This window comes from Lupinus angustifolius, chromosome LG03 (assembly GCF_001865875.1).
Source record: "Lupinus angustifolius cultivar Tanjil chromosome LG03, LupAngTanjil_v1.0, whole genome shotgun sequence".
NCBI lineage: Eukaryota > Viridiplantae > Streptophyta > Magnoliopsida > Fabales > Fabaceae > Lupinus > Lupinus angustifolius.
The window spans coordinates 25,259,167-25,284,913 of record NC_032011.1 but is presented as its reverse complement, the minus strand read 5'-3'; the positions used below and the strand labels follow the sequence as shown (position 1 = coordinate 25,284,913).

Here is a 25,747-nt window from a genome sequence, read left to right as displayed (position 1 = left end):
ATACTTGTTTGTGTCATGTGTTTTGCAAGATTGAGGGTTTAATCAAGTTCCCCTAGCTATATATATATATATATATATATATATAATGTAATACCTTTTAGGTAGCAATAACTAAATATGGGTGTAATTTTTAAAAGCTCCTTGTGATTTTTATTTTACAGTAAGGGATTCTTGAACCTGTTCTATAGTTCAGTTTCTTCAGTGAACTTCTGTAAGTCAATTTAAATAGGTATTTTGATTCCAATAAACTCATAACTTTAATTGTCTACGTTATCTTTTGCAGATGAGCAACACTAAAGAAGGTAAATAATCGCTAACTATAAACTTATATTTTTTAAGACTAAATTTATAAATAAAATAAAACAATTATATCTTAGACAAGTACAAAGAAGGTAAATAATAAATGTACGTCACTACTAAACATAAATTATCAAAGATAAATAAAAAATAAAATTAGAGTAATTTTCATTTTTCACCATTTAATTTATGTTTAATTGACTTAAATTATAAATAGAATTAAACATAATGACATCAATTAAATAAATTGTTTGCATCAAACCTCTAAAATTGAGAGACAAGCCATTTGCATTATAAGGAGTTCACCATTCATTCATTCATTACTAGGCTCTCCAATTTAATCCTTGTTTATACTCTTTGATAACACATACAATACACCTTAAAAAAAATACAACACAATACTGATAATTAAGTCTAATGCAACAAAGGATGCTATATCAAACTATTCCTTTCAGAATATACACTCGACGCCAATACATTGCTATCCATGCTCCAAAAGCCACAAAAGCTAGAATACTACAAAAATGAAAGGGGTGGAAAACTTTGTCAAAAGGGATAATTCATAACTATAAACTATTGCTGGTTCCTTATCAATTGAAAAAACTTATGTTTTTCCTTGCATGAAATTTTAGCAAGTTTTGATTAAAATTCATGCTAATGATCAGCCATGTTATCATTAGGAACTAAAACCAAACTTTTTGGAATATATAATGATCACATCTAAAGAAATTTTGTAAGGGACTAACATCAAATTCGCTATCACAAACTAAAAAAACATATTTAAGCCTAATTAAAAGAGTTAATATAACTTACACTAGATACTTTGGCGATTAGCAGAGAGATAAGCAAAAATGATGGGCAACAAGATGATAAGTATGAGAATCTGCAATGAGACTTTCAATCAGTCACGTTTAAGAAAAATCAACCAAGCTAAAGAATAAAACAGAAATAACTTACCAAGGTCAAGCTATATGTGCGCCCATTATTCAGTATGTATGATTTCCTGCTTAAATAAATCGATCAACAGTTTGTCATTGTATGAGACATGTTTAGGTAAACAGCTTCATTAAGCTAAAGCATTAGAGAATATACAACAACGACCAAGCCTTAGCCCCAAGTCGGCAAAGCCTTGGAACATATCAAAAGCTATTTTCACATGTAATCCAATACCCAAACAAAAGCTATTTTCACATGTCATCCAATACTCAAACAAAAGCTATTTTCACAAGTTGTTATCCAATACCCAAAAAAGAACTCTGAATTTTTTTCCCCAAACGCCTCGAAAAGGGTGAGAAGATACTTTTGAATCTAAGCAATATAAAAAGGATATTTCTGAATATACATGGATATATGCATACCTTTTGCTTAGGAGACCAGATTCACTGCAAGTTTTCTGAATAGCTTCTAGCCTGCTTAATGTTTTTGTTGCATTGGGATCATTTTTGTCAACCTACAATGGAAAATAATAAATTGTTTTAATCGGAAAAGGACAGTTCAAAAAGATGTAATTAAACTGACAAATAAATTATATGCCATGGTTTGTGCAAGTAACAAAGACAGGCTGCGGCAACAGTACCTGCATTTAAAAATTTGGAAACAACATTCTTCCTTTCATTCGGGACTATGGAACGAACTTGTGGATTTTAGTTATTTACTGATCTTTTGGGGAAATGAGTAAAACACACCTAAGCTCAGAAAAATTGTGGTTATGACCCAAACTTCAAAAGACTGAGCAATTATTCTTTTCTAATTGCAATGGAATGAGAAAACTGTGATTCATTAACAGGCTATTGAAAGTAGATATTAAAGAAATTAGAAGGCCGGACTTTGTACACAAGGGAATCTATGAATTATTCTTATTGCACCTCCAATGTACTTTTCCAAAAAATAATATATTGGGCACTTGTAATGTATATGACGTTTATAGGAACATACAATGAATGTTCAATGATCAGGTGTCAAATAAAGGTCAAGAATATCATCCACAATCTTACTATGAAGTTATGTGCTGTTTATAGGAACATATAATGAATATTGGAACCTGCGTACCTTGGACTTTAACATACAAGAAAAGTCAAAGAAAGCACCATAGACATCTGCAATTGTCTTCGTACGGTCAATGACTTTCGCAGTTAGACCTATAAAACAGAACCAAAATGAAGAGAAAATAACAACAATTATACAATACTCCGAGAGCTAAGTTTTACAATGACAGATAAAATAACAGAGTGATACTTGCAGAAATTCAGTATTTATAGTACTCCCATATCCTTATTTTTCTTTATTCCATAACAATTTAGCTATATGCCTAACAAGCATTCAAACTAATTTATCAGGAAATTAGTCGACCCCTTACCTCGCCTCATTTTAACTACACCTCTGAAGACTTCAATGTTATTGTAGCATAATGCCAATGTTCCAATCGCCATGACCTGTCACAGAAAATGACAAATTAACATCCAAGTTACCTGGGTCTGAAAATAGTTATTGCGGTACACATGATGGTTAAACATAGACACGTGTTGAAGTCTAACTAACCAAGAAATGAGATGTCTAAAGTGTATGAAAAAAATGAGAGTAAGAAAGATATATCATCCACTGCATATAGTAACACTAGATAAAACCAAGCAAAACCTCTGTAAAAGAACCATAACTTCTTTTAAATTGAATGGGAGACCAACACCTAAGACTAAGTAGCTTCTGCTTCTCAAATATCTGCAGGGTTATATAGCTAAGCATAACAACACTCTATCGGGCATAGGAATAAAAATTAATCACATAAGTTTCATACGAAATTATGATTAAGTCAAGTATTCTGCTTCAAGGTTCATTATTACTATATTTTTGTTACCCAAAGCATATAGAGATTTGTATGATAGTTCTTAAGTCTTAGGGTATACATTTTGATTTTTGGGTAGTGTTACAACTTGAGAGAAAAATAATAGAACACTAGAACTTTTGTTGTTACTGTTTGGTCTTGGGTAGGAAACTATTTATTGGTATCTACTAAACATGGGGTGGCATGTATGCAAAAAATGGTCACAGCATAAAACTTGCTGACATATCATTAGAAAAGGTGAAATTTAACAGTTATATCAGAAATAAGTGAGGAAAAGAGAAGCACCTGTGGAATAGCACAAAAACGAAATATAGATGGGTCTCGTAAATCAGACATGTATTTTAAGCAATCTTCGGCATGCAACAAAGCATTAGTGACCATGTCATTTAAGCACTGCACTGCTTTGATGGAGTTCTCCTCATATTTTAAATCCTGTATCAAAATTCAGATTGAAATAAAAAAGGAATAAATCATACACATGCAAACTCAGACACAGAAGAAAGGTATCGATGGTGAATATGAACGGAAGTAGTTTTCATCATCAAATCATAAGAAGTCCATTGATGTGAGTGGATTATTTACATTAAAATAAATATGAATTCTTATAGAGCCAAACCTCAAGTTTGTTAACATATTTACTCCAGATCTGCCGAGGCCAAAACATGCGAGACTTGGGGATCTCATTGATGTCTTCGAGGTAATCTCGAATAATGTTTGTTTTCTGCAATTTCAAAATGTTCTCAACTGAAAATGCAAAATTTGTGTACATGCTGCTTGTCTACATATAGTTATCAAGCTACCTGAAGAAACAGACCCATTGAATTGGAAAGGTAATCTGAAGCCAAATCTTCTGAACCAGAGGCATGGAAAAGCTTAGATAAACCTAGCCCAACAAGTCCTGCCACATAGTGACAATATTCGTCATAGTCATCAACTGTTTCCACCTGCAAAATGAGGGAATATTGTCATGTAAAGGGTAAACCCACAATGGTCATGAAAGTCTCACAGAGAAGTACCACTTGACTGTATGTATTTAGACCTTGACTATATTTTGTTTTAAATCTGATAAGATAGTTCAAAGCGCAAAAAGTCCTTTAAAATCAGCACTGAAAGATCAGAAACAACCAGATAGCCACATGTTCATTAACAACAGTACAGTGCAAAAGAAAAGTAATAAAAATGATGCAAAAGACTTAATTCGAACACAAAGGTCTGTTCATAGATACATGAGATTTTTAACATTGAAATAATATCTTGCTTTCAAGCCAGGTTCATCTTGGTTTAATGTCTCATCAGTCATACACTCACAGAGGTTACAACAACAACCAAGCATTTATCTCACTATGTGATATGGATCAACTCGCAGAGGTTAATCATATAAAATGATAATTAAGTTAGTGCAGTTATATGAATGTCAAGAATACTGAATACAACAGGATTTAAGACATGCATAACAAACCTCCTTGCAAATAAATTTGGCCATTCCTGCACCCATCCTTTTGGTAATATCCTCGATTGCTTCCTGATAGCTGCAGAAGTAATTGGACACTGTTTAATTTTTCACCAAAAGAATGCACAACAATAAATCTAATCATATACAGTTATACACATAAGAGAAGCTATTAGAAATAGAGCACATCCCAAATTCAAGCTCAGTAGTTAAACACTTCAGTTTAAAATATGTCAATAATTACAGAGGCAAATGAGAGAAAGAGGCCCTCTTTGAATCTTAAATAATATTTAGCATATCCTACTGAATACTGAGTAACTTAAAGGAACGGACAGGTAACCAGAAATTTTCTTTAACAAGCTGAACATTTCAGAGAGTGGCTCTGTGGAAACAGTAAATAAGAGGGAAAACACCGATGCGACAAATATGTATGATATAACATGGAAATAAAAGATAATTCTTATTAATCATTGCCACAGAAGACCTAATCATCCGTCATTGCCAAGTCAATGATCAATATAATGACTAACTATTCTAAAAGAAGCATAAAACTGTATCTACAACAGAAGATGAAAGTTCAATATATAGGGAAAAGTGTAATAATGAGAACTGACTTCTTTTCAAGCTCCAAAAAAGCAGTTGAAACATGATGAAACTGGTCCATGAGAACTTTGTACTCCTTTGTACCACCTTGTTAAATAATAAAGAGACAGAATTAGCACATGAATCATCAACAAAATCTGAGGCATGAGTTTCATAGAATCATTTTTCCTAATGATTGGTGAAGGTTGCCTTAAATATCACTAATATTAGTTGATAGTTACCTTGTTATGGAAAGTCATGAAATATGTCGTTCAAAATTCTTGAACAAATTTCAGATAGGAAAAGTCATATATAACGTACGAGGAAAATATCCGACAAAAAGGGTTTGAAAAGGTTATGTTATTGTGTATTATTTGGCAAGACGACAAAAAATAAAGGGAAAGGGGACAGGGAAAGAATGAAAGATACACTTACAAGAAAAGTGCCAATCACGATCATATATGTGACGATGAAAAGCTATTAGTATTGGCACCTTCACATCAGTATCTATGGCAGTATCATCCTCTGTGAAAAGGAAAATATTATGCCAGTATAGATAGAATAAACATTAGACTGTAGACACAATCCCAGATACTGAAGGATAGAAGGTTGAGATTTAAAAAGGAGGAAAGGGATTAGCAACAAGAACTCTTGGTTACATTTTTTAGCTTTAAATTCATTGTTATCTAGCACAAAAATTCAAGCTTAAACTTATTTATATAACTTCTTGTTCTATATTTTTTTTGGTCCACAAAAACCGCAGTTTCATTCTTTCACTCTTCCCAAGACTATGAAATAGAAAAGCAGTTATGTTAATGCTACCCGGAAAATTGTATGCCTCCTCCTCTACACATGTCAATGACACATAAATTACCAGTTAACATTTAACGACATAGATCAGTTGGTTATCAAAATAGTAACCTATTCCTAAATCATTGGTAACCGATTCAGAGTTCAATAACCAATCAATACACAAAAACCAATAATCTACACAATATCAACAGGAGTATGGGAGTTGAACTATCACAGGTATAGAAGAACCATATCCTATATAAAACTTTGAGGTTCCAATAAATGGCATTCATAGAAGGTGGTCGGCTCTTAGTGTTTAAACAAATATGGCTTGAAGAACTGAATCTGGTTCAAAGGTAATACAAATTTACACATTGATTTACCTAAGAAAAATAAGCCTGTTTACAACAACAACTTATATAATTCACAGATTTAACCGTTGCTTCCAATTTATGTAACATCAATTCTCCAAAATGATTGCAATACCAGCATTCTACATGTATCATATCTAATATCAACACTTCTAAGATACACTTCAATGCTCATCTACATGTTTTTTAATTATATTACGAGATCTTTTCCATAACGGCGTATCCATATATCTATTGCGTCTGGTATCGCAACAGTTTTCATCAATTCTCGCTGTATCAGCCGCATTCATCTATTTCAACTAAGCTAAATTCATCTATTACATGAAACTCAAATTCTGAGGTTAATAAGAACAAATAATAACAACTAACCAACGGTATCTAAGGCTCGAAGAACCAAATAAAATATGCAAACCTGCAAAAAACGAAATGAATCAGAGATAAAAGAATAAAAAAAGGAGAAATAGATTATAAGAAAAATGAAGAAGAATTAATGACTAACGGCGTTACGAAGTTCAGTGCCGAGTTGCTGAATAACGAGAGCGAAACTTCTAGAAACCTTGAGAAGCATAAGGTAACAGAATCCCCAATGTGGCTCCGTCGGGATCTGCTTCTCCGCTTGTCTCGCCGCCATCTTCAACTTCAGCAACGGATATATATCATCTGGATGCTTCACAATCGCTCCCAAACTCCCCATTTCAATTATAATCTCACAATCTCACAATCTCACAATCTCTAAACTCAAAATCTCTAATCTCACAATCTCTTCTAATCTCACAATCTCTTCTAATCTCACAATCTCTTCTAATCTCAACTTCTGCTTCTGTTTTTTTGAAACAAACAAATTAAGATGGGGCTCGTTCGTTCGTTACTCACGAGACTAGTGGTGTATTCGTATTTATAGAATCAAATATTATTTTTAGCTTATGTAATTATAGGTAGCTTTCAAATTTTGCTACTTCCATTGATTTCGAGAGGAAGTGATATTTAATACGTATGTATTGATAGTGCAAATTGTATACTATTAATTTAATTATTATTAGCTCTCTAATAAAAATAGTACAAATTAATACTGAAATATCAAAAAAGTTTCAATTATTTTTTCTTGTGGTTTTGGTTTTTTTGTATATCTTTATAATTACTAAGGTTGACTTCATCAATCAATTATTATAACATGTTAATATTAGTAGTATCATGTTTTATTACTAAATTTAAAATATAAAAGGATTGAAATAGAAAGTAAATAAATAAATTATATAGACTAAAATCAAAATTTAATATTATTTTTGTGAAAAAATTTAGGTCATATTTATATTTTATGTTTGTGTGTCGTGGGAGGATGGCTACATATACTTGAATTGATTGGGAGGATGACTACTTATGCTTGAAGATGATTGGGAGGATGGGTACATATGCCTGAAGATGACGAGAGTATATCTATTGTCTTATAATAGTAATAGTGTATCAATTCATGAGTTATTGTTTGTGATTGGTCGAAAAACTATATTTAAATTAAAATTTTAATAATTAATTTTTTTTTTATCAATTACAAACAATGATACATTTTTTGACATAAAAGATGTTCATTCGAAGATGATCGAATATATCTTCACCATTTTTTGGGCAATGAACTAACCACCTTTGGAATGTTTAGTTGCTTCTATTAATAAGTAACACTCTTGAGAATCGAACCATTAATTTTTTGTTATCCTAAAGACATAATGGGACCTTTAGGTCACTAGACAAAAAAAAACATTTGATTAATGAGTGTGAAAATGTTATTTTGATTTATATTGTATGTATTAACTGATAATTATTAACTTACATTTTTATTTGACCTCTTTTTTGTTTTTTTAGGGCAAGGAGTTCATTTGATTATTGTTTATGGAGGCAGCGCGAGACGCGAGTGCCATGCTGAAAACGTGCACTTGCAATCATTATTTAGTAAATCATTCTTGTGGCTTCAATGCTTCACCTTACTACTCTAGTTTTCATGTATGCTAATGTTATTGGTGATGTAGCTATTGTTAAGAAAAGTAGTTGCTTTAAGAGAAAAAAAAATTATGGGTTCTCAATTTGAGGCATCTAATCATAAAACCAATAAATTATATATTTTTATCTATCAAGTGAAATAATATTTTAGAAAATGAAATAAAGAGTAACAAAATTAAGTCTAGGTGGCCTATACTTTTTATTATAAAAACAGTATACTCGTATATTTACATGAGTTGCTCCGGAATTGTTCTATTAAAGTCAAATTAGTATAGTATAAATATATCAAATAATTCAGATCCTACAAGTGTGGGTGTCAAGCGTTTATCACAGTCCATACATGATAAATTCATATTTGAGGCCCATTTCAATATCCAAGCCCGTATACCATTAGAGAGGAAAACATAGTTTCTTATTTGTTTGAGGTGTGTGTAGAATTATTCTCATTATTTCATTTAGAAAAAAATAGAATTATATGAAACCCTAACACATGTTTAGGTTCCAAAGCTCATGCATGAGTGGAGCAATAAAAAACGATCAATGTTATAAGCTTATTTAAACAAATTAGATCGAGCTTCGAATTAAACTTATAGTTTGCATGTATATTTATATAATGTTATATATTAGGCTTGGCATTAAGAGCTCGTGGTATATAACAATAATGATGTTCACCAATCATTTTTATAAAAAACAAAAAAAATTGCTATAACGTTTTCCACTACAGTGTCCTTATTAAGGAGAAGTTGCAGTAATAATTATATGTGTGCATATAATTTTAAATGAGTCAAACTAGTTGTGAAATATTCAACCTCGACCATTGAATACTTGATTAAATTTGTTTGTTTAATTAAAAAAATAATCTTGCTTCGCTCAATTATTTAAATAAGTTAGGTTTGAGTTATGTAAGGTGACATCAAGAGTTCCTTAATAATTCATGCTTATATTTTAAAAACTTTATATTAAACTCGACGTTCAGAACTCGTATAAATGAACTTAGATTATTGCTCTATTCAAAACTATAAAGATAGTAAAATTTTGTATTATTTTTTAGTAACGTTACCGATAGTTGAATTATTGTTTTATTTTGTCTACATCGTATTTAAAATTCTTGAATTTTATCAAGTGCAAAAACTTATTTTTGAAACCTTTTCATGATGGCGTGGACAAGGCCTATGCATGGAATATTTTATGATTTAGGGGAATTATATATTTTTTAGTTATATATTGGTATTTCCGTCTCCTCTATTATTGCAATGTTAAATTTTAAAAAACATACCAATAGTTTATTATGAAGAAATGAGGATGATAAATATGTAGAAATGGTGATTGGTGAAGATAACGAAAGTAAGAGAAAATATTTAATTTTCAGTATAAAACCCCATGATTTTACTATGTTTAAAAAGGAGTCATCGCGAGAATTTAGTATATTTAGACAAATTTTAAACATTGTGATAATAAAAGGATGAAATTGGAAAATATTATAAAATAAAGGATATATATATGTATACTTTGTTGTTAGAGAACCAAAATGAAATAAAAAAAAGATAAATCATAAAAATATAATTTTAACTAAGAAAAAAAACAACACTTCAAGCATAAAAATATATATTTCAAAAGCCTATAACATTTTAATTTTCTAAACAAGTTTTATTTTGTATCGTTTTTTCTCATACACTTAAAAAACTTTTTTCTTTCTATTTCCTTTTAAAATTTCTAAAAGAATCTGAACAAACTAGATTTTTCTTATTGCAAAGGAATCAATGAGTAAAGAAGAAGCTTCAACACCCTCGAGAGCTATGCATAGTGGAGAGCAAGTGACCCAGAAGAAAGGAAAAATGAGGGACCTATGATCTTTATAAGCCACACCAATAATTATATATATTTTTCTCTAAAAGAAATCCCCTTACTTAAAAGTGACGTATAACTTGTAAACTAATAACGAACACTTATAAAAAAAATCAATAAATAAAGTATGAGATAGTAACATATGTTATCTTTACGTCTGTGTATATATATAGGAGAATTTGTGAGTAAATTTTAATTGATAATAACATATGTGTTGTGAGCCATTGGCCTTTGGAACCTACACAAATGCCCCAGCTCTGATAAATGTCAGCATATTCACGTGAGTCATTAAGCTAGTATGGTTCAAAGTGGAGCTAACTTATGGACACAATCGCAACAACATACAATGATAACTTGTCTCAAACGTGTCACATTTTATGCACCAAACCTATCATATTTTGTCATATGAATAAAATAAAAAATTTAAAGGCAAAAAATAATAAAAAGTCATATTTTGATTAGTTTGGGACATGAAATGGGACAACGTTCGAAATAGGTAATCCCAATCTCACAACAACCATGACAAAGCAACCAGAAGAAAATAAAAATGTTGCCTCGTGCATGTGCCATAAAGCTACTAACCCCACAACATGGAGTCCTAGTCAAAATTAATTGATTCTGTTGCTTTCTATTCTTTGCTTCTACTCTATCATACATATAAGACACGTACAATATTCCAACCATGGGTGCCAACAATTTCTAATGCTTATGTTTTTGTCTAAACTACATGTATATTCCATGAAGCATATGTAATGTTGATCTACTTGCTTGTTTATGACAACACCTAATGTTTTTTGATTAGTTGTGGTTTGTTGAGACAAACCCATCTTTTAGGTTTGTTTCCCCTAAGACAACCCCACAATTAAATCTCACACTTTTTTTTTTATCTCATTTTGAAGTTTCTGATTCTCTATCATTGGATGGTGGATTTGGATTATGATTGATAGTCTTCTAAACTGGAAGCAAAAATCTATATCATCTTCTGCATATTTCCTTTTTCTTTTTCTCTCATCAATCATTTTTTTTTTGTTACTACGAAAAGTATTTTTCACCATTTTGAGTAAGAAACTAATCCATTTCAGGATTTATAGCTACCATTCCCAACAAGTATCGCTTTCAACAACCAAATATTGATTTTTTGGTCATCCTAAAGATCTAGTGAACCTTACACCCATAAATCATATACGATATACTTTCCATATGATATAAGTGTTGTTTGGGCGAAACAAATTTGTCTTTTTTTTAGGACAATAAGGACATGGGAGTGCAGAATCTTAGCACATTTAGTTCTTTTTAATTAATCTTAATTTCAGAACATTAGAACAACAAAAAAATGTTTTTTTTTTCATGCTTTAAAAATGATACCTCGTTTATTTATTCATACACAACATATTTATATTAACACTCGATGCCTCACATTTATGTAAATAAAAATCAACGTCAAACCATACATGCGGAAAAAAAATCTGCTTCGGATAACAATAATGCTACTTAAATTGTAAATCTTTTTTTGGTATGATTATTAAATTGTAAAGCTAAGTCATAAATTTAAACTCTTGCTCAAAGAAAAAAATTATGACATTTAAGTTGTTCAGAGGTTGTTAAGATAAAATGGTATTTCCTAATCCCGAGTCACTCATCACAACATTTCCCACACGCACTTAATTGGCTGGAACTGGAAACCATGAATCTACCAAAAAATTACGAAATTGATTTTAAAAACATGCTTTTTCAAGCCAAAGTCTTCGCCTTTTAAGTATGCTTTTTAATGCTACACTTAATTTAAAGTTGAAAAGTATAACTATTTTTGTTGTTGGGTTTACCAAATGTACGTTGGTTCAAGTAGTATATGCTTGATTCTCTTTAAGCGAGCTTGAGTTCGAGTCATGTGGATGGAGAAAATGTCCGCGAGGAGAATTAACTTCCTGACTAGGACATGATTGCTTATAGTACGAGAATACATGTGAAAAACAAAAAAAACATAACTTTACTCTATAAATATAATTTTGATAACAAATAATATAAATTAAATTGTACTTATTGGTAAAATTTGTTGAGGAAGATGAATGCTATGGTGGATTTCTGTTTAATCATTTGCTTCTTTTTTGCAATTTAGTAAATAAAGGTCTAAGCCATTAAAGCCATAAATTGTTTTATTTTTTCTATTTTTGTTCTCTAAAAAAGGACAACATAACCTTCTCTTGTGAGGACCCCTTTTAGTCGTTGGCCTCACGTCACGCTTATTAGTTATTACTACAATTCTGTTAGTTTTTTATTTTTTACGAAAGGAATATTATATTCTTTTACTAAATCTTTTTATCCACATAAATAATGTAATATATGTAACTTAAAAATTAATCATCAATAAATAAAGTATCACTTTTTGATATATATCATTTTATACGAGTAGGAAAATTTATTTGAATGATATATCATTTTCTTTTTTTTTGTTAGAAGTTTGGAATGCTCTACTCTCATTGAACATTTAGTCGTTTTGCTAACGAACGTAACATCAATAGCAAAAAAATAATATTAAGAAGCCAACGGGCCATCTTTTTTGCCCTTTCACCATCAATTTCATTTCAAGAAAAACCAAAATCTAATACTTTTTCTCGGATAAAGTTAAATTTTAAGAAAGAAAAAAAGTAAGTAGAATGTTATATTCAATCGTGAGGAAAATAAAATAGGTCAAAAATAACAGATTTGTATTGGAAAATTTTGAAATTTTTACTTCTAAAAGCAGTAGACTTTGGATTTTTCATTTTCGATCAAAACAGGAAAAATTATCGAAAATGTTGCCTAAAAATATTTCTTGAGATAAGTGAAATTTTGAAAATGTATTGTTCCATTGGTTTCAGCGTTTTCATTGAAAATTTGAAATTACTGATACAGTAAATGCTATTGGAAAACGCAGTGGCACAAGCTTAGATAATAACGACAACAATTTCTTTTTTTACCAAATATGTGCCGAGAGAACATGTCATATGTGAAGATATTTTTGTTGCTATTATTATTTATGATTAATTCTAATTTGAGAGTAAAATTTTAATGTATTATTAATATTTTATTATTATAATAAAGTACTCATTGCCTCTTATCTATGCTGATGTTTCACTTTCTACTTTTACTCTTTTTTTCTTCTTCTAATTAATACTATATCAATTATTATGTCACCAAGAAGTAATATACTACTTTAACTAATAATTCAATAATTTAATTGCTTACCATTTAAATTATATATTTTATAATAAATATATAGATATAACTATTATTAGTTGCAAATATATAATACAATTATTGAAATGATTAAGTTATTGACCATATTAAAGATAACTATCACTGTCAATGTTCAAATTTTTAATTTTGAAAAATATGTTTTTCATGGGCAAATAGAAGCATTAGACCAACGGTTGGTTCAAGTGATACATGTTTTATTCTTTTTAAATAAGGTTTCAGGTTCTAGTCCTGTAAATGAAAAAATACATATGAGGAGAGTTATTCTTATATACCTATAGATGTTTCTGACTCAGACAAAATTGGCTTTAGTATAAAAATATATGTGAGAAACCAAAAAATAGAAGCATTAGTATTCAATACAATGTGATTCGTATTTTATAGTTTTGACGTTTTAATTATATGTCTAGTATGATTATTATATAACTCTTACAAATATGCTTTAGTTTGGTATAAATGAAGGTTTATAAATTTTGCTTATTTAAAATAATAAGCTTAAAGTTTGAAGCTTAAATATGTTGGGTAATCCACCTAGATTATACATTCGGCGTTTATTTATGAAAAAAAGGAAAAAAAATCTTTTGTATGGTTTGTTGTTTTTTGAATTGTTTATTTTTCCAAACAAATTCACTTCTCATCTTACTTCCCACATGTCAAATTACTTATCTATAAAAATAATAAACAATATTAATAAAATTTTATCTAAAATAAATATATATTATATTTAATATGATATAAGGTCGAGTTCAAGTTAAAATATTGACTCCAATTAATAATTGTGGCTGTGTTAACTTCAATTATAAGACTAAATCTAAATTAAAAAAATGATTCAACTAACATTTATAGTTATAAATGAACGACTCATGCTCACCCCAAATGAGGATGTTATCTTAAGATATGGTTTATCTACGTTAAACGGAATGGAATATTGAGTTTGGTATATGGTCATCTTCCACAAGTTGTATACTTAGAAACTAGGATCACATTCTTTTAGTTGAAATCTTTCATCCACAACTTGATAACATCCTTTCATGATTTCTCACTTATATTGGAAATTATAGAATTTAATTCCATGTCAATGAACACCTCTGATATAGAGCCAATATGCACTTGTCTGACACAAAGATTCTATTTTTTATATATTAGTAATTAGTAATATTAGTGGTTTTCATTCTAGAGAACCTTTGTTGTAGGGTATATGAGATGAGAGAAATAGGTTCAGAGTTATTTTCTCAAGGGATTTTCTCTTTCCAAAACTAATTCAATAAAAAAAGCAATCACTCATTCGTCCATTTGTATTTTGTACCACATTTATATGGAGTATATTTATTGATTTAAGCAGAAAATTTAATGAAACATAAGAGTAATAAATACGACTTATTATTGAACATGTTAAAAATACAATTAATTATCAACTATTTAAAATGATTATGATTAATGCTACTACTAAAATTAGGTTGGAAGTAAAAAATTAATTCCCAAAAATGAGTAAGACTAAGAAAATGATGATGACCATTGATCATTTTGTCTTTTTCGTAGCTTCAAGTTATTCAGGATAGGCGGCTGCAGTTATTCCCGCTCAATTTCTCATTTTATTTTGAAAACCCTTTCTACCAATTTAAATGGACATGCAAGAGTTCGTTCAAGCAAGTTGTACATGCTTGATTCCCCTTAAATAATGTATCAGGTTTTAATCTTTTTGATAAAATGTCTGCTTAGCTTAGAGAGTTAATTTCATATCCTTGTAGATATTATCAGCTCGAACAATATTACCTCAAATGTGAGAACAAGAACCAAAAAGAAAACGACACGCACCCATAAAATCAAACCCAACTAATTTTCAATAAATATTAATTTAAATCCCTTCATTAAAAAAGAAAAGAAAAAAAGAAAGTAAATTTAAACTCAAACCTTCTTCTCCTCTCTCGCTTTCACCTTCTTCCTCACTGCAACACCTTTTCCCGTGTCTTAAACAAGACGAAACAATTTCTCTCTATTACCGTATGAGAATATTATTATCATAAATAAAAAAAAAAAAAGCGAAGAAGAAAACCAAATGTTGCTCTCACCTTTTCTTCTTCTATAGTATGTGAGAGTTCAGTTCTGAAACATTTTCCTCCTTCTTCATCATCATCATCTTCTTCTTCTTCATCGCTACTTCAATTTTGTCTATTACGTCGTCGTTTTGTTTGTTTCCGAGTCACCAACTCGGTGTGAGTGAACTCATTATAGAAATAAATGGCATCTTCTTCTAGAGCAAGGAGTAGTTCACCGTTTTCACATCGAAAACCGTCAACACCTTACTCATCAACTTCTTCATCTTCTTCCTTCGTTAGTGGAAGGAATTTAATGCCTCGTTCAACTTCTTCCACCTCCTCGTTTTTCAACTCCGGTGGCCGATCCATGACTCCGAGTCGCGGTCGCACTGAGTCCACTTATCACGCGCCTCCTCCTCCGCCGCGAGGTTATGGTAGCACATCTCCGGTGGTGTTCGCGGCGGAGGATCTGCTTGCGGAGACTGTGGATTCATCGAGGTCAGGTGATAGCATTTCCGTGACAATTCGGTTTAGACCGTTGAGGTAATGATTTAGATCTGAGGTTTATGGTTTCAGATCCATTCGCTGTGAGATTGAATCGACCAATTTTGGCATTTCCGTTGTTCTAATTGAAAATGTTTATGATTGTTTACTTACTTCATTTCTAAATTGTATTTGTTTTGCTTTTTTACCGGAAATTATAATTGCTGCAATATTTTAATTCAATTTAATTCATAACAAATATTAGAATGCAATTTTATCGTTAGACTGAATGATTTGGTTGCAGTGAAAGGGAGTATCAGAGAGGGGATGAGATTGTGTGGTATGCTGATGGTGACAAAATGGTCAGAAATGAGTATAATCCAGCTACTGCTTATGGATTCGGTATTGTATTGTCTTCTCCCCTTGCTATGTTGTTGTTTGTTTTGGTTGATTGATTTCTAGGAAGTGATTTTTGAGGTGAATTTGTTAACAGAGTGCGATTAGGTTTCTATTGTGGGAATTGACTGCAATTTGCTTTTTAGTGTAGAAATTATGGATGTTGATATTGGAGTCCTGATTTAATGTGGCAGATAAAGTTTTTGGACCACATACAAATTCGGATGAGGTGTATGAAGTAGCAGCCAAACCTGTGGTGAAGGCTGCCATGGAGGGCATCAATGGTATGAAATGTTCATCTCTGGAGTCAAGGCTAAATAATAATGTGATGTTTGGTCCTCAAAAGTCAGTCTAGTTGGTAGAGCTAAGGGACATAAATTGTGAGCACCTCGGCTCAAACCCCGGAGGCTGCATAATTCCCCCCCTCCCATCAGAAAACTGTCTATGAAAAAATGTGATGTTCAATCAATGCTGTTATAATTTGGTTTGGACTGATTAGCTATACACTGGTTTAGTATTAGGGTGGCTAACAGACTCAGTTGATTTTTTTTCTTTGGTGGGTGGAAGATAATTATTCTAAATATTGCAGGAACTGTGTTTGCTTATGGTGTGACAAGTAGTGGTAAGACGCATACTATGCATGTGAGTGTCTTTCTTGAACTCAACACTTGTCTTTGCATATTTTGTTTTATTTTTTGCACTGAAGTCTGAAACCCACAATGTCTTCATGTATCATATTTTCATTAAATTAGCAAGTGAAAATTTGTCATTTTGATCAATCAAGGTTTTTGTTATATAATGCTCTCTTCAGTTGTGTTTTTAATTTTGTTTTGAATAATAATGTTCACAGGGGGACCAAAATGCTCCTGGTATCATACCACTGGCCATAAAGGATGTTTTCAGCATGATCCAAGATGTAAGCTATTTTGCATCCTTGCTAACTTGATAAATTTTGGTAATGTATTTGTTGTGTTGATTATTGAAATAAATGTGTCATTGTTGCTCATTATTTTATTGCGGCTCTGACTCTCTACCCACCTGTTGATATTGTTCTTTCTTTCTCTCTGCGTGTGATGTTCTTGCTTGCTCTTATACCCATAGCCATGTCCTTGCCTTGAATAATTGAATATCATTATTATGCTTCCCCTTTTAGAATTAGTCCTTAACTCCTCATGCTCGATTTAGTTATAGACAAGGATACTTGAGCTCTATGCATCAATTTGTAAGAATTATTGATAGTTGCTACTGCTACTTGGCATGATTATGGAACTATCCATCTTATATTTATATTACAGCAACTTGCTTGCAATGTCTAATTGTATTTCTGCTGCAGACTCCAGGAAGAGAATTCTTACTCCGAGTGTCATATCTAGAAATATACAATGAGGTAAAGAACAAAACATTTTCATTTCATCATCAACGTGCAGCCTGGTCATGCACTTTAATTCTTACTTTTATGGCAACTCTTTCTCTGTTCTTAATTTTTTTTTATCTGCCTCTGTCACTATATGGCATTGGTTGTTACATTGTTGCTTGTAATATTGTCTGCGTTTTCTAATAAATATCTTTGTTTTGATAGAGATATTTGGTTGTTTCTGCTTGCTATCAGGTGATAAATGATTTGCTTGATCCAACTGGCCAGAATTTGCGTGTTAGAGAAGATGCACAGGTTTTTTCAATTTACTCTAATCTTACTCGACATCTTATTTAAGGGGGTGAATTTGGCTCAACCGTAAGGTTGTTGCTTAGTAACCATGAGGTCACAGGTTCAAATCCTGGAAACAACCTCTATGCTTACAGGGTAAGGTTACATACATCTACAGATCTACTCTCCTCAGACCCCACTAAGTGGGAGTCTCATGTACTCTGCTGCCCGCCCTTAATTGACATCTGATTCATAGTTGTCAATTCATTCTTTCTTAATCTATCTGTATTTTATGAATCTTTTTCTCGTTTTTCAGTTGTTTTTCAATACAAGAAAACTGATATTTCTAAGCATCTTGGAATGTGGAGTGTGTGTAACTATGTATTATGAATGAAATTTAATCTAAAATTGCTTTCTGGTGACCATTGGTGATAGATTGGTTGCTTTTCAATTCCGATGCAGTGACATTATTATTTTCTTGACCCACCTCTCTTTACCCTTAGCCCCTTTTCCTTACAGTATAGTAGTGTAACTGTGATGGTGTTCACCTTAGAAGATTTAAGTTCTTAATCTTGTAAGCTGCACTTATTTTCTATGCTTGTAAATAAAAAAATATTCATGTTAAAAATTAAAATCACATGTTAGAATTTCCATTAACTAAATGTGAATGAATGCATTTGTGTTTGGAAGAAAGTATAGGAATTATTATCAATTTTGAACTTCAGACGATTCTTGTTTTCTTGAGTCTAAATTGGGGATATAATTTGTGTATACACTGTCTTGTATTTCAGGGAACATACGTGGAAGGTATAAAGGAGGAAGTTGTCTTGTCTCCTGGACATGCACTTTCTTTTATTGCTGCTGGAGAAGGTACCAGACAATGATATTCACATATTTCCCCTCATTTTTTTATTTAAAATTTATAAAATACTACATTACTCATGATTAATGGTCTTTAATAAGCTTATGTTTATGACAGAGCATCGTCATGTTGGATCTAACAATTTTAATCTCTTTAGCAGCCGGAGTCACACAATATTCACACTGGTAAGCATGTTTGGCATGGTAATATTACAATTGCTGCAAAACAACCCCTCTGTAGACTAGCTTCAAATTTGAAAAGAAATAGTAATATTTAAATAAATCACTGTCCAAGACAATTATTTTAGTGGTCAAGTTGCAATTTGAATGCACATATGTGGTTGCGCAGATTGTATACTTGCCTTTTCCTTTTGTGCATGCCCGTGGAAGCTGATTCATGATTTCTTGACCAAAATTTTAATGATTGTTCAGTTCACTTGTTTTCGATTTATCTCACGGACCTCATTGGGCCAATATTTCCCCCGCATCTGAGCTTTTTGTTATCTAATACATTTGCAGATGATTGAAAGCAGTGCCCATGGTGATGATTATGATGGAGTGATCTTCTCTCAGCTTGTATGTGAAAATTGTGTAATATTTTATTGAAGTTTCCATATATGTACTTGTTGGACAACTTCTAATTTTTTCCTACTGTTTCCTTCTTTCAGAACTTGATTGATTTGGCTGGATCAGAGAGCTCAAAAACTGAAACAACAGGATTAAGAAGAAAAGAAGGATCTTACATCAACAAAAGTCTTCTGACTCTTGGAACTGTAGGTGTCTTATGGTTTCTATATTTTTAGCTAAGGATAAGTTTTGTTATGAAATTTATGTTTGCACATGAGAGTACTAGTATATATAACATGCATGAAATTAATGCATTTTGCTACCTTATTTTTTTGGGTATGGAAGCAACATGAAATAATTGTATTGTTGGAGCTAATTCTGTTAAAATGTTTTAAGCAATTACCATTCACACTGAGCCAGAAGAACATTCTTGCTTAGTGGCAAAAGCTTCACTTTGTTTTCGGGAGAAACTTGAATGGATGAAACTGAATCTGAGTTAATGTCTTGATTTTATGGTTAAACATGAAGGTCATTGGAAAATTGAGCGAGGGGAAGGCATCTCATGTTCCATATCGAGATTCAAAGCTAACCCGTCTCCTGCAATCTTCTCTTAGTGGGCATGGCCATGTTTCTGTGAGTTTTTGGATTCTACAGCCTATTTAATGTTTAGACAGTATTTTGCTTCCTTTTTATTCTGTACAGTTTTTGAGTTATTATTCCTTTTCAGTATGCTACTTAAGTAGGACTATTGCTACTCTAGTTTTGTTTCCTTTACTCTGCACATGCATCGATGTCTGGAACAGAATGTGTGTCAAGTGTCTATACATGAGTACCATATTAACACCTGTCTTAACATGAAACTTCCAGCTAATATGCACAGTAACTCCAGCATCCAGTAATATGGAGGAAACTCATAATACATTGAAGTTTGCCAGCAGGGCAAAACGAGTAGAAATATATGCCTCACGTAATAAGGTCTGTAGAAACTAACTTAGCTATAAATTTGCTTATCTAAAAGCGTATAGTTGAGGTTCCTTATTCTCAGTGGAATTATTTGTTAACAGATTATTGATGAAAAATCTCTGATAAAGAAATACCAGAAAGAAATTTCAGTACTCAAACTAGAACTTGATCAACTAAAGAAGGGGATGCTAGTTACTGTCGATCATGAGGAGATTTTGACCTTAAAGCAGAAGGTTTGCTATGTAGCTTAATCTGATATTTATTTCAGTTGTGATTGTTACATGGGCGTGGCTACGTTGTGTGATTCTGTAATCATACCTGTTTCTCTATTGATTGTACTATTATATTACTAGTTGGAAGAAGGTCAAGTGAAAATGCAATCAAGATTGGAAGAAGAGGAAGATGCCAAGGCTGCTCTATTAAGTAGGATCCAGAGGCTCACCAAGCTCATTCTGGTTTCCTCAAAGAATGCAATTCCTGGATATCTAACTGATGTTCCCAGCCACCAGCAAAGTCACAATGTTAGTGAGGATGATGTGAGCAACTCCTTTAATTAATTATTATAGATTGTGTTCAACTGTCTTTTTCAGTTTTCGTTCTGAAAGTGCCCCTTCTCCATCATCCAACTTCTAAACATGGGGAAGGCTTTCCAAAGCCGTCGCTTCCCTTCCCCTCCAAAACCACACTCCCAAACAAAGCTTAAAGGGATTTAATGACATTGTTATTGGGTGTCCCTTTAACAAGTATAATCTTTTAGGTTGATCTGGCTTTTGGCAAAGACATTCATTTTCAGTTATGTTTTCATCACTAGTTAAAAAATACACAACCTTGTTTTTAATTTATTTGGTTTTCAATTTCTTATAATGGAAATGGTGAGAACAAGATTATACAAAAGCTTAAAAACAAGGTGGTGTTTTTGTAATTGGTAGTGAAAACATAACAACTGAAAATAAAGGCAGAAATCATTGCAAATGTCACCTTAACTATCTGTTTTCAAATGTATTATTTTTTTTCAGAAAGATATATTTCTCCCAAATGAACCTTTCATTCCATGGCTTTTTTTACAATGTGTTAATGGTATAATAAACACTTGTTTTCTTCCAGAAATGTGATGCCCAAAGTGATGGTATGTTGATTGAAATCGATAGTAAAAAAGATGCTTCTGCAGTTTCATCAAACCTGTTTCATGATGTTAAACATAAACGATCAAATAAATGGAACGAAGAATTCTCCCCAACTACCAGTACTGTTACCGATCAGATGGATCTTCTTGCCGAGCAAGTGAAAATGCTTGCTGGAGATATAGCTTTCAGTACCAGCACTCTGAAACGGTTGATGGAGCAGTCTGTAAGTGACCCTGGAAGCTCCAAAACCCAGGTATTCTGCATTGTTTCCCAACAATGTTGCACTGAAATGTCTTGTCATAAAAGCAACAAGTCATTATCAATCAATAACTTTCTCTCTAATCTTTTATATCCAGTTCTGAATTCTACAAATACTTGTTCCTGCAGTGTTGGTAGGATAGAAGGGTATGTAGTTAGTTGGTTAGAGGGGATTATCGAGTTAGTTAGAATGGATATAAATATGGGGAGATAAGGGTACTAGAGACATTCATTTGCAGAATTAGAGTTTGTACGCACGGTGAAACTATTTGTGAAGGGAAAACTCTTGTAGGAGAATTCTTTCTCCTATTCTCAGCCGTTCAATAAAATTGTTTCTACAAATTTGCCAGTTTTCTTCTTGGGTTCCTAACAAGTGTCAATCTAGTTTGTTTGATCTTTGATTGTTTACTGCTGCCATCCAGTTTGTCCACATGTTTATGGGGCATGGATGCACCATGTTAGTCTGGAACCAGAAGTCCTTTACTCTGTTTGCCTTTGCTTTTTGCCCTGTTTGCAATTTTGAAATGAATTAAATTATCTCTTTTTTTAATATTATCTGTTATGCATAAAAGATCAGTATTTAATATTCCTGCCCATTTGCTTGCATCCCTTGCTTTGATGTTTAATTCTGGGTATTGGAATGACTTTCCACCAGATAATGTTTGTAATGCCATAGAGGCATACATTGCTGATGATTTATGAAAATTGACAATATTTCCATTAAAAATAGATGTCCATTGGAAATAGATGTATCGCTCCATGTTCATCTGTATTCTTCTTAGAAGATGCATTCTTGATTTCAGATTGAGAACATGGAACATGAGATCCAAGAAAAAAAGAAGCAAATGAGGTTGTTAGAACAGAGAATAAATGAGAGTGGTGAATCTTCGATGGCTAGCTCATCGCTAGTTGAAATGCAGCAGGTAGTGATGTTAGTACTGAAGTTCTTATTTTATAACTGAAGGCTGCATATTTATGTAGATGCTATGACAAAGCTCATTTATACTTGTCTTTATCTTTTTGTGGATTTGTTGTGACAGACTGTCACAAGATTAATGACTCAGTATAATGAGAAAGCCTTTGAGTTGGAGGTAAGTGAAATTTTCTTGAGTAACTAATTTGGTCATTGCACTGTACATTTTCAGCATGCTCCATAGTCAACATTGATCATTCACATATAATAACTAATATGCCCTTTTAAAATATCTCTAGATAAAATCTGCCGACAACCGTGTCCTTCAGGAACAGCTAAATGATAAGGTATGTGGATGTCTTTTCTATTATACTCTCCCCCTTTTATCATTTTCTTACTTTTCCTTGTAATCCAAGCAAGTTTTCTTGTATCCTTCTGTCTTCCTTTTCTAAAGTTGAAAATTCTGCAAACTTATTATAATTATGAAATTTTCTTTGTTGACATTCTCTCCCCCCTTTGAATTATCTTTTGTTGACAGAGGTCTGAAAACAGAGAGTTGCAAGAAAAGGTGAAGTTACTAGAGCAGCAAGTGGCATCGGTTAGTAGTGGCACATTGTTAGCGTCTTATGAACAGTGTGTATCTGGTGATCACATTGACGAGTTGAAGAAGAAAATACAATCACAGGTAACTTAGTATTTATTGCTTTTGAAGTTGAACAGCTGAATGTAGTTTGCACTTTTTAATATGATTTACAAGGCTTTTGGTGGATTTTCTTTCCTTCATTATTTTGTATTCCCTGGTTATTAATGAAATCACTTGTTAGGATTATTATTTAATTTTTTAAGGCTTTTGTATGATATCGTAGTTTTGCATATGATTGCACTAAATGACATTTCTCTTCCCTGTTTTTAGGAAATTGAAAATGAAAAAATGAAGCTAGAGCAAATTCACTTGTCAGAGGAAAATAGTGGTCTGCGTGTGCAAAATCAGAAACTCTCTGAAGAAGCTTCTTATGCCAAAGAACTGGCGTCTGCTGCTGCCGTGGAACTAAAAAATTTGGCTGGGGAGGTGACGAAACTTTCATTGCAGAATGCAAAGTTGGAAAAAGAATTGATGGCTGCACGAGACTTGGCCAAGTCTCATAATGCTGTTCTGCAAACAGTTAATGGTGTCAACCGCAAGTACAATGATGCAAGATCTGGGAGGAAGGGGAGGTTTTCTATTCGTGCTAATGAAATTTCAGGAGCTGGTCTAGATGGTTTTGAGTCATGGAGTCTTGATGCTGATGATTTGAAGATGGAATTGCAGGCTAGGAAACAACGAGAGGCAGCTCTAGAATCTGCATTAGCTGAGAAGGAATTTGTGGAAGAGGATTACAGGAAAAAGGCTGAAGAGGCCAAGAAAAGAGAAGAAGCCTTGGAGAATGATTTAGCGAATATGTGGGTCCTTGTTGCGAAATTAAAAAAGGAAGCAGGTGCTGTTGCAGAATCAAACAACGATCCAAAAACTAATGATATCGAAAATAATATTGCCTCCAAAGAGCAAGTTTTGGATGTATCAAAACCAGACAACGAAATTCCCAAAGAAGAACCCATGGTTGTTCGTCTTAAGGTAACACCATGCTACAGTTATCTGTATGTTTCTTTGTCCTGAATTTTTTTGAAGTTTAATCTGATTTTCTTTAGTTAGATCACCTGAGGACAACAGTATGTTGGGTGAATATATCTTTGACAAAACTGATGATTACTTTGACATTGTCTGCAAAATCTTATAACTCATGCTGGAAAATGATGGTAATATAAATACTGAACTGTAATTTGCGATTTCAGGCGCGCATACAAGAGATGAAGGAAAAAGAACTCAAGTACCTTGAGAATGGTGATGCCAATTCCCATGTTTGTAAAGTATGTTTTGAATCTCCAACTGCAGCAATTCTTCTTCCATGCAGACATTTTTGTTGTAAGCCTATCTACCAAGTTTATGGTTTTTTTTCCTTTGGATTTACAATTTATTTTGACTGAATACTTACTTACACTCTTTTGTTTGCTCGTCCAGTATGTAAATCTTGTTCACTTGCTTGTTCTGAGTGTCCTATATGCCGCACAAATATTACAGATAGGCTTTTGGCTTTTACATCTTGATCCTTTTAACAGGTCCTTCAATTTATTTTAAAACTTTACATACCCTATTCAAATGTTCTGCAAGTACAGAAATTTAACGTGTTTTCTTGGCTGTTTTTAACTTGTAGGGCTCCGTTACATCGAATCAATATATTCCATGCAATTATGGTGCAATTCTTTCATTAGTTTGCCTGTATGTATAACCGCTTAAAAGGTATACCAATATCTTCTTTCTTTTACTCTACCCCTGGGGAACTGTATAATAAGGGGAGATAAAGGGGTGCTCAGAAAGAATGTAAAAAAAGGAATGGTAACATCACTGCTGAAAAGTACTTATATGCACATGTATGTATGTTTGTTTGTTTCATGTATACAGCAAAATTTTGTTGTCCATCATCTTCTAAAGTGTCCGTGCACTATATGATACTGTTAGGAAACCGAAAAACACAAATCTAGAAATACAAAATTACTGCTATTGATATTTTTATGGATGGCACACACTATTACAATACTACAACTTTACAAATTAGAATGTAGCCAAATATGCCTCCCAGAACTTGTGTTTTTACCAAGTTTTCATGTTGAATTAGGAGTGGGAAGTTAGGATTTATCATGATCTTGTTGAAAGCAATAGAGTTGTGGATTGGTTAGTTCTAAAGGTCTTCACGTTAGCCACCCCTCAGAAATGTGTGTCCAATTTTTTTTATCTAAGACATAAGATTTTTGGTTAGTTTTTTTATCTAAGACATATAAGGTTGACTTAGTTTTCTTTTGGTATCACCAATTCATCTCATCTCTGTTCTCTTCAGCCATTCAGCATTAAAACATAAAGTTTAATTTCTCCATAATCTATTGAAGATAGCAGGAGCATATCTTATGTACCAAAGTGTATACTATTCTATATACTCTTTCATTTTTATTGATTTAAAAATATGAATATGTATTTAGTTTAACTTTTACTTTTCTGACAAAAAATAAGTG

General features: G+C 32.2%; 2 protein-coding genes across 5 annotated transcripts; one reads left to right on the top strand and one right to left on the bottom strand.

The window, feature by feature from the left end:
• LOC109344046 (squalene synthase-like) lies at positions 520 to 7,197 on the bottom strand. 3 transcript variants are annotated; one of them, XM_019582640.1, is made up of 15 exons: positions 7,073 to 7,197; positions 6,831 to 7,038; positions 6,701 to 6,743; positions 5,604 to 5,693; positions 5,201 to 5,276; positions 4,596 to 4,665; positions 3,937 to 4,080; positions 3,753 to 3,857; positions 3,422 to 3,568; positions 2,654 to 2,729; positions 2,347 to 2,435; positions 1,656 to 1,747; positions 1,255 to 1,303; positions 1,111 to 1,180; positions 520 to 805 (listed from the first exon to the last, which is right to left on the bottom strand). In XM_019582640.1, exons 2-14 carry the CDS (start codon positions 7,023 to 7,025, stop codon positions 1,112 to 1,114), a joined length of 1,245 nt encoding a protein of 414 aa, XP_019438185.1. In that variant the 5' UTR covers positions 7,026 to 7,038; positions 7,073 to 7,197; the 3' UTR covers positions 520 to 805; position 1,111. The 3 variants fall into 3 exon arrangements, with proteins under 3 accessions (XP_019438185.1, XP_019438184.1, XP_019438186.1); XM_019582639.1 differs by having other exon boundaries at positions 520 to 813; positions 7,073 to 7,196; XM_019582641.1 differs by having other exon boundaries at positions 520 to 813; positions 1,255 to 1,300; positions 7,073 to 7,195.
• Positions 15,288 to 25,162, top strand: LOC109344045 (kinesin-like protein KIN-7D, mitochondrial). 2 transcript variants are annotated; one of them, XM_019582637.1, is made up of 24 exons: positions 15,288 to 15,978; positions 16,223 to 16,320; positions 16,509 to 16,598; positions 16,904 to 16,956; positions 17,165 to 17,230; positions 17,648 to 17,701; positions 17,924 to 17,983; positions 18,751 to 18,829; positions 18,939 to 19,006; positions 19,340 to 19,396; positions 19,489 to 19,593; positions 19,916 to 20,020; positions 20,255 to 20,362; positions 20,452 to 20,583; positions 20,704 to 20,886; positions 21,455 to 21,727; positions 22,536 to 22,655; positions 22,773 to 22,823; positions 22,945 to 22,992; positions 23,184 to 23,330; positions 23,559 to 24,257; positions 24,476 to 24,605; positions 24,702 to 24,799; positions 24,895 to 25,162. In XM_019582637.1, the coding sequence occupies exons 1-23, from the start codon at positions 15,638 to 15,640 to the stop codon at positions 24,785 to 24,787; spliced, it is 3,153 nt and encodes a 1,050-aa protein (XP_019438182.1). In that variant the 5' UTR covers positions 15,288 to 15,637; the 3' UTR covers positions 24,788 to 24,799; positions 24,895 to 25,162. The 2 variants fall into 2 exon arrangements, with proteins under 2 accessions (XP_019438182.1, XP_019438183.1); XM_019582638.1 differs by lacking the exon at positions 15,288 to 15,978 and having other exon boundaries at positions 16,231 to 16,325.